The 15,332-nt window shown below is 40.8% G+C and overlaps 2 protein-coding genes across 2 annotated transcripts in view; one reads left to right on the top strand and one right to left on the bottom strand.

Moving 5' to 3' along the window:
- The first annotated feature begins 465 nt into the window (after nt 1-465).
- phc1 (polyhomeotic homolog 1) lies at nt 466-10,396 on the top strand. Its single transcript, XM_079562110.1, has 14 exons — nt 466-603; nt 998-1,125; nt 2,545-2,655; nt 2,734-2,799; nt 2,876-3,013; nt 3,930-4,091; nt 4,385-5,056; nt 6,056-6,191; nt 6,339-6,523; nt 7,825-7,888; nt 7,978-8,065; nt 8,137-8,299; nt 8,389-8,620; nt 9,829-10,396. The coding sequence occupies exons 2-14, from the start codon at nt 1,006-1,008 to the stop codon at nt 9,978-9,980; spliced, it is 2,289 nt and encodes a 762-aa protein (XP_079418236.1). The 5' UTR covers nt 466-603; nt 998-1,005; the 3' UTR covers nt 9,981-10,396.
- A 1,384-nt stretch (nt 10,397-11,780) lies between these two features.
- The window catches only part of styk1b (serine/threonine/tyrosine kinase 1b), a gene marked incomplete at its 5' end in the record, with an annotated part of 7,223 nt that continues 3,671 nt past the window's right edge, over nt 11,781-15,332 (bottom strand). Inside the window, 6 exons of the mRNA XM_079561646.1 lie at nt 11,781-12,003; nt 13,264-13,360; nt 13,445-13,485; nt 14,424-14,632; nt 14,724-14,798; nt 14,879-15,060. Of these exons, the coding sequence (XP_079417772.1) occupies nt 11,811-12,003; nt 13,264-13,360; nt 13,445-13,485; nt 14,424-14,632; nt 14,724-14,798; nt 14,879-15,060 (797 nt within the window). The 3' untranslated portion in view covers nt 11,781-11,810. The remainder of the gene's footprint in view (nt 12,004-13,263; nt 13,361-13,444; nt 13,486-14,423; nt 14,633-14,723; nt 14,799-14,878; nt 15,061-15,332) is intronic.

Here is a 15,332-nt window from a genome sequence, read left to right as displayed (position 1 = left end):
CATTTTGTGGATATAATATTTTGCTAGTGTTATAATTAAATGTATTATAAATGATTCATCTGAAGTGAAGGTGGTGTTATCAAAGGTCAGTAAAATATGAATTTGTGTCAATGTAATACTCTTTCCAATTATTCTTGTGAGGTAGTTCTGTACATCAGACCAAAAAGTGCAAACAAAAGGACATTCCACGAATAAATGTTCAATACTTTCACCATCACCTTGACAAAAGGAGCAATTGCTACATCTTTTAAAAAACGACAAATATAATCTTTTACTGGGTGATATCTATGTATAATTTTAAATAATTATTGAGAATATACTTATAAGGTAACAGAAAAACTGTACTCCATTGTTTAATTTTTTGAATACTTCAGTAGAAGGCTTTTTAGTGACGCTGTATTTAACCCTCCTGACCAGCAGGTGGCGCTCTGTCCGTTTCATATTTTGCTACATGGAAGTAGAAAAAGGGGCGGGGGGAAAGTTGGAGCCAAATTTTACTGAAAAAAGTAACGTAAACGGTCGATTATTGTGCAAATGAAGATTATTCGGATTTAAAATAGTTTTGCAGTTAATTATTGGAAACTCTCATAACGCGCAGAGCAGGTAATAACACACGTTGTGAGTTTGTCTCTGGAAAACCGCTTTCAGCGACCAGTTGCTGCTTCGCGTTGCTACGTTGTTAGTTAGTTAGCATCTGCATCTGCCCAAACATTCTCAAAAACATGTACTAAAAGTGTCATGAAGGAGGTCTGCAAGACTAGGGGAGCTAAATATACTTTTCATTTTATTTTTACTTAATGTCTTCTATCAACTATTTGTGCGGCACAATGTATTAATTAATTTAAAAATAATAATTTAATTTGAGTCGTTACCTGTCAGTCACGCAGCCGACAGTGCACGTATGTTTAGTTTATTCTTGACGCGCGAGGTTGTTTTTGTTTTCGTAAATGTTACAACAATTTAGTATGTGTGCATGAATATAAATCTATGTTTACAGGTGCACTCATGGATTCAAACGAGGAGCAAAACACAGGAACCTCTAATGGGAATGCCGCTCAGACCAATGGAAACCCTCGCACTGCACAGATCGCCCACATGTCTTTGTACGAGAGACAGGCCGTACAGGTTCGTTTTTCTGCAATAACTACACATTTCAATCTGTGTTAAAAACGGTGGGGCAGATTTGGCTGGAATGTAGTGATGGTGAGATGAAGCCCCATGAAGCGTTGAAGCTTTCACCAACACTTCATGACTGTAGTGTTCATTTGCTCTACTGCCTCTTAATGTGGACAAAAAACTAATTTATAGATCACATGAGTTTGTATCATGAACCAAATGTGATGCAGAGCGGTTTGAATTGGTATCAGTAAAGTTGAATACATAATAGAGTTTGGGAAATTCCAGTTACCATGGAGATCCGCCATCTTTGCAGCTGTTAGCAGACATTTCCATTGACCAACATTGGCTAAAAACAGTATAAAAAGTGGAGAAAATAGCCGTGGAACAGCTCCGTTAGCTGCTGAGTTACACTGTGGTGTCCAAGTGTTTTAATGTGAACAATAATCTCCATTAGTTTGCAATTGCTGCTAATCCCATAATGCTTAGCGATATGACATCACATTCCCAAACTCTATACAACAGAGAAAATATAAAGAAATATGATTTTTACTGTTTTTTACTGTTTGCTCGGTCCAATTATGCTATTTCGATATATTTATTTCAGGTTATTCCGTACCAAATTTCCTGACCCTGTTGTAAAATATGTGCGTATAGTCTTTACATTGAAGCAGAAAATAGAGGGTTTTGAGTCCTGCTACATAACGGGCATGTTCAAACAAAACATGATCTCTTAATGAGCTGAGGTCAAATCTAACTTGAAAATGTGTTTTCTGACAAGGCTCTGACATGTGGCCTATTTACGAGAAACGTTGGAAAATGTTATTATTATTCTTATTTAAATTAATTTTGGGAGGATGACAGGTAGGGTTGTCACGATAATTACTGTATCGACTTATTGTTCAAGAAATGCAAGATCAACGATATATTTTTGGGCTCGATATTTATCGGCTGTACATTTATTAGCATTTTCCCCTATTTTTTCTTTGTTAAACTTTGATTTTTAACTGAAGCAAATTGTATATTGTTATATTTCATGTTTATTGCAGCTTGTGTGGTATTTCAAGATGCAGTGGGGAAAAAAGTATTTGGCCAAAATCCAATGGGAAGTCTATGGGGAACTGACCAAATACTTTTTTCCCCACTGAATGAGGATACACTTTTAGAACAAAGGTTTACTGTTAATGTTTATGCCTGAGAGTTTACAATATCTAGTATCGTTAGAGTTAATAATATCGTTTATCGCAATACTTTCCTGCCCCAGTATATCGAACTTCAAATTTGTTATCGTGACAGGCCTAATAACAGGCTTTTCGGAAACACAGAGGCAAATGTTTGCTAAATATGGTGCTTGCACCCACTATTTTGAACTGGTAATGAAATGGTTTTGTTGCTTTTTTCCAACATTTAATACATGTGTCACTTCAGGCTCTACAGGCTCTGCAGAGACAGCCCAATGCCGCGCAGTATTTTCAGCAGCTCATGCTCCAGCAGCAGATCAGCAGCGCTCAACTACAAAACCTGGCCGCTGTTCAACAGGTGACGCTGTCTGCCACTAGTATAATTATTTCTTTAACCAAAGATGAAACCCTTTATGCTTGGTCTTTTTTATAATAGGCAACACTGGCTGCAAGTCGACAGTCCAATACACCGAGTAACGGCGCCTCACAGACAACCGCAAATGTAACGCAAATGTAAATCATTTATGTTTTGATCATGATTATTTGATTGGATCCACATATACCTTTTCATTTTCTAGGTGAACCTTAACACCGCCTCCGCTGCAGGGGGGACCACTCCACGCCCCCACATCCCGGTGACGTGTGCTACAACAACCCTTAACCAGTCAGTGCTGATTGGGGGAAACTCTGCGGGACAAGGACAGATGTATTTAAGAGTAAGTTTATGAATATGAAAAGTTTATGAATGGGTCATAGTAACTCATTTGATTGATTGTTGTTAAATGCTGTCATTCTGTCCTTAACCCATAAGGCCTCCCTTCGTTTGAGTGTGCTTAAAGGGATTTATCAGGATTTTTGACATAGGGCCTCATTTCCTAGTTATCCAGAGTGTTGCGGATTTCTGGAGATATTTTTTTTTGTAATTCAAGCAGTTCTTATAATTGAAGAGTTTCGTGGCGCTAGGCTAGTGCAAGGCTAGCACATTTCTACGATATCAGCTAGCCTGCATTAAAAACCTGAGGCAAATCACTTATAACGCCAGACTAATGATATAAATGTCTGTGTTGATAGATAATTTTAACCATTTTTTCATTTAAAATACCTTATATTTGAGCAGCATCATCTTCGTGGTTGTATAAGCTATGCAGCGGCGGAGTGATCTGCTAGAAATTAGTCCCTGAAAATGTCAGTTATATTCCAAAAAATATTCTATCAACACAGACATTTATATGGTTAGTCTGGCGTTATAAGTGATTTGCCTCAGGTTTTTAATGCAGGCTAGCTGATATCGTAGAAATGTGCTAGCCTTGCACTAGCCTAGCGCCACGAAACTCTTCAAATATAAGAACTGCTTGATGTCGCGCGGGTCAGACTGTTTTTAATGCAGGCTAGCTGATAAATGCGCTAGCCTAGCGCCACGTAACTTCAAATACTGCATAAATTACAAAAAAATATATCTCCAGAAATCAGCAACAGTCTGGATAACTAGGAAATGAGGCCCTATGTCAAAAATCCTGAAATATCCCTTTAATTTTTTGTGGATATAAAGTGCTTTGAGAATTATGTAGGGAAGTATTCTGTATCTATAGTATATTGTATAAATGTACAAATAAAGGACTCTTGTTCTTGCAGGTGAATCGCTCTCTCAGGGCTCCTCTGGCCTCTCAGTTCATCTTCATGCCCGGGGGAACCGCGACGGCTACAGTGGCCACAGTGGCTCAGGCTAAGCCTCAGCAGCAACAGCAACACGAGGCCAATGCTGCAAATGGAAACAGCCAGACTGACAATGACCAGGTCTGAACACAATCTCGAAAAAGATCAGAGAAAGTACCCAAGTGGCAGTTTCTGAAATATTCGATAAGTTACAGAGCCCAAGACTGAAATAATAAATAATAGATACAGAATTAGCTGTTTTCACACATAAATATTTAGCTCTTTGCAGAAAACCTAAATTATATCTCCTACATAGTCTTTGTGCATTTGTAATAGTTTTTTCGTATACATTTATTGTTGATTTGCTTGTACCCAATACCATATCAAAAGGTTCTCTTACTAATTCTGTTCATTTTTTGTCCTTTCATTTTTAGGTGCAAAACCTCACCCTCCACCACGCGACCGCCCCGAGAACGTTAGCGGTTAAATCGGAGTTCGTCGAGAGAAAAGACGGCACCGGCTTCGGCCAGACTCCGCAGCAGCAGCAGCAGGTGCCGCCTCAGCAGCAAGGAGCCAAACCCTTTAACCCGCAGTCGAACCTCTCCGTGAAGACCGTGACTCCTGCGGCTTCTGTGGCGCCGACGCCCTCCTCCCCCGCCCTGCCTCTGTCCCAGCTCCTCCTGTCCCCCTCCTCTGCCCCGGTCATTCTGGTGCCCACGTCAAACGTCTCCACCTCCACACAAGGTTACCCCATTGCCTCTGTCACTCCCAAAGCCAATGTAAATACTCAGACTCTCGTCGTTCAGCCTTTGCAGCAAGCCACCGCAGACAAAGGCCCAGTGCCCATCCAGCCCAAAACGCCCCTGGGCCACCGTTTGCCCATGCAGTTACCCCCCCGACACCCCACGCCCATCCTGCCCGCCCCTCCCAGCAGTCCGGCCGCCGCGCAGAACCCTCTGCCACACGTCCCGGTGCAGCTGGTGGGGGCGCGGCAGAGCTCAGCGGGAGGCGTCCAGGCCGTGGCTCTGGCACCAATCCGCAGCAGCGCAACCCAGGAGCAAACAGTGGGGCCAGTCAGCGCCCCCAACAACTCTGCAGCCAATATGGTAAGATTCACCAGCAGATTATGCTCAGGGCTTACACGGGGCATCAACCTTTCATTTTACGCCAGTTTTACCTTGTTTTTTGTTTGTTTTCTGTAGCCTTTTTATGCTTTATTGCAGCATTTCCATCCTCACTTTTTGTTGCTTTTTTGTAGGGCTGAAACAACTAATAGATTATTGAAATTGTCGACAACTATTTTATTAACCGATTAATCGTTCTCTAGTAAACACAGACTCAAATAGAGCAAAAATGACATCTAAATGTCCTTTTTTTTAAAAATGAAAACCTACTTTGTTTTTAATATTAGGGTCGCTCTTTTGTTGCTTTTTTTAAAGTCATTTTTTAGTTCTATTTTCATCATCGTTTTTGTCTCTGCTTTGATGCTTTTTTTCAAGAAGCTTTTAGATTTGGGTAAAGCCATTTTGTGTTTGTGGCATTAGGGTTGGGCGATGTTCCCTTAATTGGCCGTTGACGATGTTTACAGTGAACCATCGTGATGGACGATGATATCGTCCATTTCTCACTATATTGTATAAGCATTTTTTAAAGACATTTACATAGCCTATAAGCTGCATATTACTATTTATCTTAGGAAAATGTGAGATTGCAGGATAAATGGATCGAAGCTAAACATGATCTGAACACTGTCATGGAACACGACTTTTGCAACAGAAATGTGTTAAAACTCGTGCGTAAAGTCTGAGAGGAGAACGACTTATTCATAGCATCAACTCTTCAATACCAAGGCTCTTATCACACTAATACGAATGTAAATCGGAGCTTATTATTTGCATTTGCTGAAACAGTGGGTGAACGGGACAATATGTAGTACATGTTTGCGTCGTAGCTTACGTTTTTGAAGCTGCTCCACAGGCCGATAATATCGTCCATCGGCACAACCCTATGTGGCATAAAAAAATAATAAAATGCCATTAAAAAGCATGACATTTTGCTGCTACTTGAATCGAACCTTGTGATTAGTTGTACACTTTTGATTGTAGACTAAACCTCTTGTTGGATCTCTGAAGAGGAAGTCTGACTGTGACGCTCCCTCTGAGCTGACGTCTGAACCGCTCGACTGTATATCCGTCAAAGATGCAGCTCCTCCTCTGTCTCCGGCTCCAACCAAGGACTCCGGTAAAACACGACTCCAGGAAAATTATTAGTCACAATTACCTTTAGTTGATGCGCAGAACAGATTAAAACATCTTTCTTTATTATTCTCTCTGATATTTGTTGGTGGTTCCTGTTTACTTGGTAATAAAGCAGTGATTCTGATTCCAGCCCTTCCTGTCGCTGCCGCCGCCGCCTTCACTCTTCCCCCGACTCTGTCTCTGCCTCCGCCGCTGTCGAGGGTCGGGCTCGGTGAAAAAGAGCGAGCTCCTCTTCCTCAGGCCGTGGTCAAGCCTCAAGTCCTCACACATCTCATCGAGGGCTTTGTCATCCAGGAGGGAGCAGAGCCCTTCCCAGTAAGTTACAGCTCCCTTCTCACTTTCACTTCAGAAATATACAATTTGACTTGTGCACCTGTAATTGCAGTATTTTAAAGGATCTGTATCATGCTCTTTTATCCATCCCAAAGTAAAGTATAGGCATTTATATGATATATTGTACCTCTACCTCAAAGGAGTGCTATTTTTTGTGAGAAAAATAAGTATTTTCTGGAGGTATTTTGTAAACCCGGAAGACTCTGTTAATTCTGCCCCCTCTCTCCGAGCTAATCCGCCCATGCATTATTAGCAGTAAGAAATATAAATATCACAGCAATAAGTGAAGTTACTGCACAATGCAGTTATAAGTTATAAGCTTCATAAATGGCTAACACACTAACATGCGTTTTGATTGACTCACCGCTCTGTCCTGGCTGATCCATCAATTGATGGATGTTTGGTGAACCTTCGCCAGAATCAAAGTGGATTAACTTTTATAACCAACGCGAGTACCATAATGTAAACAGAGACTGTCACAGAAAAACACTTCTTTAGGAAGGTTGAATAAAGTCCTGTCCTCGTAAACGTGCATTTCTCCGTAATAAAAAAGAACAGGCGTGTCCAGAGTAGGTTAGAAAGAGCTCCTTCACAAATTTCAGTGCAAACATGACATCTGTTCAGACGTTCAGGGGGTGCGTTTGTTTTGGCTGCAGGGGCAGCGCAGACGCGTCAGTTACTTCCTTTTTTTTTACATTTAGAAATAATTTTAAAAAATGTTTAGCAAATTCAAATCAGGCCGTATTGTATTACATTACAGACGTCGGGCTCTTCCTGTTTGACACTGATGTAAAAAACGTCTGTGTCACAACTCAGTCGTTTTCCAGCAGAGGGCGGAGCAGCTGCTCAGAGAGCAGGATTCCGGAGGATTACTTAATTGCGTGAATGAAGCCAAAAACCTCTCTGGGGGTGTTTTTGATAAGGAAATAGCATTACAACATGGCTAAAAGCTCCAAAAAGTCGATTTTGCATGAGATAGCCCCTTGAAAATATTTTATGTTTAGTTGATGAACAGAGCAAAATGAAAACATCTTTTTTTCCCCACTTACATGCAATAAATTCTCCTGCTCTACTTTTGTATTGGGTTCCTGTTTACTTAATGGCAATAAAGCAGTGAACATGCGCTGTTCTGACCAAATGAATAAATAAAAGATGTGGAGATGAGCCCCCAGGCTTCTGATACGTTATCTCAGCTGCATTTAAGGACAGATCAAATGCAGACGACAAATATTACTCTAGCGACAATAAAGTAGTTTTTTAATCTTATTTTAAACTTGTTACAGGTTGCAGGACTCCTCAAGGATAGAGATTTTTCCTTCATGGCATTCTCCGAGAATGGACCTGCTTGTAAGTTTGCAATGATTAAAATGTACATTTTGCTTAAAATAACAAAGTAGGGTACAGTACCGTATCTAACATGTTTTTTTGTGTTTTAGTATTAAAATGTGAGTTTTGTGGAAACCTCGCTCCAGCCAGCCAGTTCAGAGGCTCCAAGAGATTCTGTTCCAACACGTGCGCCAAGAGGTACAGATCAATCTTTTTTGTACAATGGAGACTGTGCTCTTCGTTTACTGCTATGTTGGATAATGTCATAGATACAATGTAAGCTGCAGTCAACATTTTAGAACTAGTCGAGGGAGAAGCGGTACAGGACTGACCCCAACTTCTGAGACTGCAGCCAGACGCAAAGGCACACCGCGCAGGAGCATTTCTGACTCCAGGTCCAACAAAATACCAAGCAGACACGTCCCAATCAAGGTACAACGGAAAGATCACTTTTACTCTGTGTATGCACTTGTCCTTTATTTGAGGTTGAACTTTTAAAATAACTCCACGTTTGTCCCCAGTATCACTCAGAGTCGAGTCACTCTGAGGAGCTGTCCAGCGACGGAGAGGAGGATGAAGATGACTCGCTGTCACCCAGCTCATCCCGCTCCTGCTCCAGAGCCGAGCACAGCGCCCCACAGTCCGACTGCTCTGGCCCAGGAGGAGTGGCTCTGGACGGGGGCAGCTTCCTCTCGTCCACCCCTGGACAGTGGAGCGTGGAGGAAGTGTGCCGCTTCATCTCGTCTCTGCAAGGTCAGTGACGGGGGCTGTGAATGTGCGAGTGTGCGACGACGGATGGAAACTAGTTTAGCAGCGCAGGATGGTAACAATAATGACTGATGGGCGAATAACATGTCCTGGTAACGTTTAGGTATATCTTAAAATAGTGTGTTTTGCGATACGTGTGAAGGCAGTCTATTTAGACAGAGCTGCATAAACGTTATCTCTGTTGCGCGGTGGACGCCTGCCATGGACCCGCCTCGTTGATGTGCAAGTGTGAGAAGCGAGAAGCTGCTCCAGAGTCCTGTATGCACGCCTGCTCCCGGTGACTGAGCGCCAAACCATAATCGTTTATAGCACACTTAGTCCTGGTTCTGTCCAGGACATGGTTAGAACTGAAGTCCTAGCTCTAGTCTACAGGACTGATTTACCAGGGGTTCGTTCAGAGACAGACTGGTTTAATGACGTCTCTTCACAAATTGCTTAATCCAACCAATTTGGTCAAAAATGAATTCAACTACACCCTTCTGCTTATACTAACTTCATTATTTTGACTAGAAGCTAATTTCATCCTTATCAGCTTATAATTTAGATTTTTTTATTTTTTTTATTTAACATGTAATTTATTTAAATATTTATATTTAAATAGATATTGGCATTAAATTTCACCGTGATGGCATTAAAAGGGTATTTAAAAGTCTTAAAGCAGTACTAAGTAACTCTTCTGCCTAGAGGCCATTAGTGCAACTGCAGGTGTAGTAGCAAGTTACGATTTTTTAACTTATTAATTGTCTTGGAGAGTAAATACTACGCTGACAGGAAAGGCGAAGGGAGAGAGGGTTACTGTGCATCCAATTATACAATGGAAATATATATTTTTTTCTCTCAAACTTTGCTGTAAATACTGTTTAAAGTGACGTTGGCCCGCAGTTAGCTTTGCCCGTTAGCATGTTAGCTTCTTCTTCGTGGTTCCATTAGTGTGTATTGCTTTCTCCGCACCGGTGGCAGTGAAGTTGCAAACCTGGTTTTCTGGCTTGAGACACCAGGGGGAGATGAAAGACCCGCCAATCATCCCATAAACACTTGTATTACCCCCACAGGGACTACGAAAAGGATTTATTAAGGTGAACACGTTACTTAGTACTGCTTTAAATTTCACTAAGCCAAAGCTGGAGCTACCCTGGATGCGGCCTTAACTTCTCAAACTCTCTGTGACATACTCTGTGTTTGTTGTGTTTTAGGCTGCGAGGAACTGGCTGCTCACTTTTTGTCGCAGGAGATCGACGGACAGGCTCTGCTGTTGCTGCGGGAGGACCACCTCATCTCCACCATGAACATTAAACTGGGCCCCGCGCTCAAAATCTGTGCCTCCATCAACAGCCTGCGCGACTGAGCCGAGGCTGAACACGCTCTGCCACGGCCAAAGAAAAGACACCACCACGACTCGGCTAAGCAGATGAGTTAAAACATCTAATCTTAACCTTTTCGCTTAGTCAAGTCCAAGTAGCGTCTTCGCTTTGGAGCAGGCTGTGTACAAATCGCGTATGGGAAGTTTTGAATGTTTACTGTTTGGACCATGAATGTGCAACCTTATTTCACAAGAACAAAGACATGAAAGTATTTTAAGCATTGCCCGACACAAGTATCCGGTGCTAAACTCAGTGTAGGTTATGCAGGTGATGTTACAGAATAGCAATAGCTCGTCAGCAGAAACCAAATGAGTGTCAAGTCTACATTTGTTAGTTTTTTGTTACTTTAGACACTCGGTCCTGGGACATTGAGAGTTCTATTTAGAAAGGAAATGATACAAGTGCAGAGCCTCCGTTAACCTCTGGGGTAAAAGAGTCGCCTTCTTGATATAGTCGCCTGGTGCTTTAACTTTAGCTGTATGAAACCTTTTATTTTTCCCTTAGTTGTTTTTAAACCAGGCTGCAATCATAAACTTACCTGGTTTTTGGAAGTAGATAGTTTTACACCTTTTATTAAAATCTAGTTTTGTACTTCTGTTTTTACTACAAATGTATTTTTCCACACACACTAAAGCTGTATTACAATAAAGAGATATTTTAAGGGCTCAATGGGAGTTCTCTGTGTACACGTATGCAGTACTGCCAATAAAGATAACCTGTTTGTTTCCATCAATTATTTTATTTACACTCTTATCCTGTAAACATTTCACATTTTGCCTTTACAAATATATTAGATATTTTCCTTCTCTATTAAAAACAAGATTTGTAAACTGTCATAAAGTGACATGCAGCTCATTCGTGTTTACATATCGTGGTACATAGAACCGTAATGTCACAAACATTTAATACACAATAATTTAGCACATACCTTTGTTCAAGTTTAAAACTCCGAAGAACCAAAGCGTTTTTTACCTATATCCGCTTGCAATAACATTCAACAAGTGCCTTATGGGGTAAATCTTTGGCACTCAAGGCGAGGAACAGAAAGAAATCTCTAAAGGGGACAGTGTTAAGAGTCGGATTGGGTCGACAAACTCCATTTTCAAGTCATTCCTAGTGTGAATTCAGCCTGAGATCTGTCTGTAGATCACAAAGTACTGGTTGGTGACGACTGGTTTGGCTGCCCCCCATCTCAACTTCAAACAATGGGCTCTTAAAGGGATATTTCAGGATTTTTGACATAGGGCCTCATTTCCTAGTTACCCAGAGTGTTGAGATATTTTCTTTGTAATTCATGCAGTTCTTATATTTGAAGAGTTTCGTGGCGCTAGGCTAGTACAAGGCTAGCGCATTTCTGTGGTTTCAGCTAGCCTGCATTAAAAACAGTCTGACCCACTAACAATATAAATGTCTGTGTTAATAGAATAATATTTGGAATATAACTGACCTGGCATAACATGAATGATCGCATTTTGAGGGACTATTTTCTAGCAGATCACTCCGCCGCTGCGTAGCTTACAACCAAGAAGCTGATGCTGCTCAAATATAAGTTATTTTAAATGCAAAATGGGTAAATTATTCTGTGTGATTTGCCTCAGGTGCACTGTGGAGCGGGTCAAACTGTTATTAATGCAGGCTAGCTGATGTCGTAGAAATGTGTTAGCCTTGCACTAGCCTAGCGCCACGAAACTCTTCAAATATAAAAACCGCATGAATTACAAAAAAAATATCTCCAGAAATCGGCAACACTCTGGATAACTAGGAAAAAAAAATCCTGAAATATCCCTTTAAGAATAATACGTGAATGCCACCTTTTAGAAAACCGTGTAGTTGTTGGTCTCCCCGTACCCGGCCTCCTGCAGGTACTGCTCTATGTTCACGATCCCGGGCGACTTGATGGGTTTGTCGGACGCGCTCTTCTCAGCAGAGGACAGTTTTTTGGTCAGCTCTGTTAAAGAGGGTCGATCGCTCTCCTTCCAGTGACTGCAGGTCTTAATGATGGAGTATCTGAAATGGAAAAGGAGAGTATGTGAACTCCAGGGGTGGCACATCATATAGATCAGGGGTGTCCAAACTTTTATCATTAATGGACGCATATTGAAGTAAGGTGTGGATGTGCATTTAACGGGGTTTTAACCCATTAATTAAGCATGGAACCTTAAAACCAGCTCTTTCCCAACAATGAAATGTTTCTCATGATGTGTGCAATTCAACAAGAAGCCAAAGGGCCGCACTTTAGGCACCATTGATATAGACATCAGGAGGGTCAGCTGGTCCTTCAAGACAATTTAGCCTCTTTAGCCTTAACCAAGCACATTTTCTCCAGTTTGGCTTTGAAGTTTTCATCACATTTTTGTCATTTTTTTAAATACATTTTTGTCATTTTTTCATGACTTTTTAATTCATGACTTTTAATTTTTTTATTTTTCATGACTTTTTAAAATTCTGTCATCACTTTTTTTTTTTCCATTTTTTCTTCCCTTTTTTCATCGCATTTTTGTCGTTTTTTAATCACATTTTTCATCATATTTTTTGTAATTTTGTGATTTTTTTTGTGTCTTTTCTGTTGCTCTTTTTTGCATTTTCTTTACCTCCACCTAAACCGAGCACATTTTCTCCAGTTTGTCTTTACCCAAATCTGAAAGCTTCCTGAAGGATGTTGCAACAAAAGAGCAGCACAAACGTATAAAAAAAAAATTGATGAAAAAGTGGCATAAAAGCAATGAAATAGTGACAACAACGCGAGGTAAAATATCCCTTTAGACGAGTTTTGAAGGTCTTAGCTTTCAAATGAGGCGTTACACTGGCCTATAGGCTGTAAACCTTTCGATTTGGGTAAAGCTGAACTAGAGAAAAAGCACTCAGTTAAGGCGGGGGTTTAAAAGGTTAAAGTATTTCTAAATTTTAGCACGTTTCATAGTGGTAGTGGGCGGGTCAAAGGAAACTAGGCCACAGGTAATCAGGTCAAGTTGGGGAGACAGGTGGGCGGGAGGACAGACCAGTTTGGAGGGTGACTGACATGGTCTTTGATAAAAAAGAAAATAAAAGATTGGAAACTGAATCGACACTGGCAACGTGAGTTTTTGTTATTGAAAGTGCTTTTTTGTGTGAGTCAAACGGCAGACACCCTGAAGATGGCTGTGTTAAAGTTTTCCATCTAAAGTTAAAATCAGCCATAACAATCTTATCAAGCCAAATCGTGCTCATGTGGGTTTTCATCTCCAGGTTAAATCTCCAGGTTTGTTATGATAATATGTCAATACTCACAGCGTGTTGGAGCAGTTGGGCGGCTTTTTCAGATTCTTCCCTCGCTGGTGAAACTGCATCAGCTCAGTGACAGGAATTTCAGCAAACGGTGCTTCTCCTAAAATATAGATTTGAATTTGATGTAACAAATCATCAGTGAATGAATGAATGTAAATGAATCAGGAGAGTAATGCTTTCCCACCGAGTGATGCCATTTCGAACAACAAGACTCCAAATGACCATCTGCAAAAGAAGAGAAGAAATGACCACTACACGATATTGTAATAGACGACTACTAATAATAAAACGTATAGTGTGCAATAGGAAAAGAAGAAAAATCACTTACACATTTCTTTCTTTCTTTTTATTCTCTTAACCCCCCGCCTTAACCGAGCGCATTTTCTCCAGTTCAGTTTTACCCAAATCTAAAAGCTTCTCGACTGGGGCTTATAGGCCAGAGTAACGCCACATTTGACCTACAAAACTCATCTTGAAGGATCTTTTTCCTTGTGTTGTTGCCGCGCTAACGTCCCTTTTTTTTTTGGACATTTTTGTTGTGTCTTTGTTAAATTTTTTGCCACTTTTTTGTAATTATTTCAATCTGATTTTATTTATTTTTTTCATCATTTTTTGTTATTTTTTCGTCACATTTTTATCATTTTTCCATCTTTTTTTTTTTCCCCATCTGATTTTTTTTTCATTTTTGCTTCACATTTTTGTTACTTTTTCGTCCATTTTTTCCATCAGATTTTTTTCATTTAAAAAAAAAAATCATACTTGTAATTTTTTCATATTTTTGTCATTTTTCATCACTTTTTGTCATTTTTCTTCACATTTTTCAGCACATTCTTTTTTCCGTCATTTTTTGTCATTTTTCTTCATTTTTGTTACTTTTTCATCACATTTTTTGTTGCTTTTTCATCACATTTTTTGTTGCTTTTTCATCACATGATTTGTTACTTTTTCATCACATTTTTTCTATGCTCTTTTGTCATTTTTTTCTTGAGTTTTTGTGACTTCTTCCTCCTCGTTTTCATCTTCTTTCTGTCGCTATTTTGACATTTCAAGAAGCTTTTAGATTTGGTTAAAGTCGAACTGGAGAAAATGTGCTCGGTTCAGGTTAAACTTCCAGTAACCGAGTATATGTGATCAAACTATTTGCTGCCGTCTTAGTTACTCACATGTCGCTGCTGTGGTTGAACGGTCTCTTGGCCAGTCGCTCGGGGGCCTGCCACTTCTTCATACTGGGGTCGTCCTTCTGTGTGCCCTGCTGGTTTTTACGGGTGTAGACCCCATGGAGCCCCCAGAGTTTAGCCGTGTACCCTCTGCTCACCAGGACGCTGCGGGCTCGAATATTCCCATGGAGCAGGTCTTTACTGTGCAAAAACTCCTACACAGGCAGCCAAACGAAACACACGATGAGGACGAAGTAAAGGATTTCACCACATACATCGAAAGTGTGTTTTGAGGGAGTGGTTTACCAGCGCTGAAGCCACTTGTGTAGCCATTGTGCAGATTATTCTCTCCGTCATCTCACACGGAGGGTCTGCTTGTTCCTATCAACAACATTAGGGAGCTTATGAAGGACATGTATCTTTTTTTTTTTTTTTTTGGCGTTTGGATGCTGTGTTTATACCTGTCTGCATCGCCACAGGAGACTGAGCAGGTCTCTGTTCTCCAGCTCCTCGATGACGGTGACAAGAGGCGCCTTCAGAGACACCACCCCCAGGAGCTCCGGGAGGAACGGGTGCGGCCCGAGCTGAGCCAGGAACGACGCGAAGCCCAGGAAACTGTGCCTTTCATCGGCATCGGCTGTGTCTGAGGGCAGGCAGAGGTTACGGGTCTGACAGTGGAGGAGGGCATGAGTAACATTCAAAGGCTGAGAATCGAAAAAGACCCACATCTATTCAAAATTTTACAGAAATGTTTCGAATTATTCTGGATTTATTGATTAAAGCTGCATTATGTGGTAAAAAACAACTTTTATTAGTAAGTATTTGACCTTTCGGTGACCCAGTGGTAAGCACAGCGCCTTACATTTTCCATCACTGTGGCCTCTATGATGCTCTAGGATGAATTATTTTTAGTTT

This window comes from Gobius niger (genome assembly GCF_951799975.1).
Source record: "Gobius niger genome assembly, chromosome: 8".
NCBI classification, from domain to species: domain Eukaryota; kingdom Metazoa; phylum Chordata; class Actinopteri; order Gobiiformes; family Gobiidae; genus Gobius; species Gobius niger.
The sequence above is the reverse complement of the archived record's forward strand: the minus strand, read 5'-3'. Positions and strand labels throughout refer to the sequence as shown.

What these genes read in the sequence shown, in the direction of transcription:
- phc1 (XM_079562110.1), top strand. Translation starts at nt 1,006, where the DNA reads ATGGATTCAAACGAGGAGCAAAACACAGGAACCTCTAATGGGAATGCC. An exon ending in AGGGAGCAGAGCCCTTCCCA is followed by an intron (nt 6,524 to 7,824) that starts GTAAGTTACAGC and finishes AACTTGTTACAG; the next exon opens with GTTGCAGGACTCCTCAAGGA. An exon ending in CTTCATCTCGTCTCTGCAAG is followed by an intron (nt 8,621 to 9,828) that starts GTCAGTGACGGG and finishes GTTGTGTTTTAG; the next exon opens with GCTGCGAGGAACTGGCTGCT.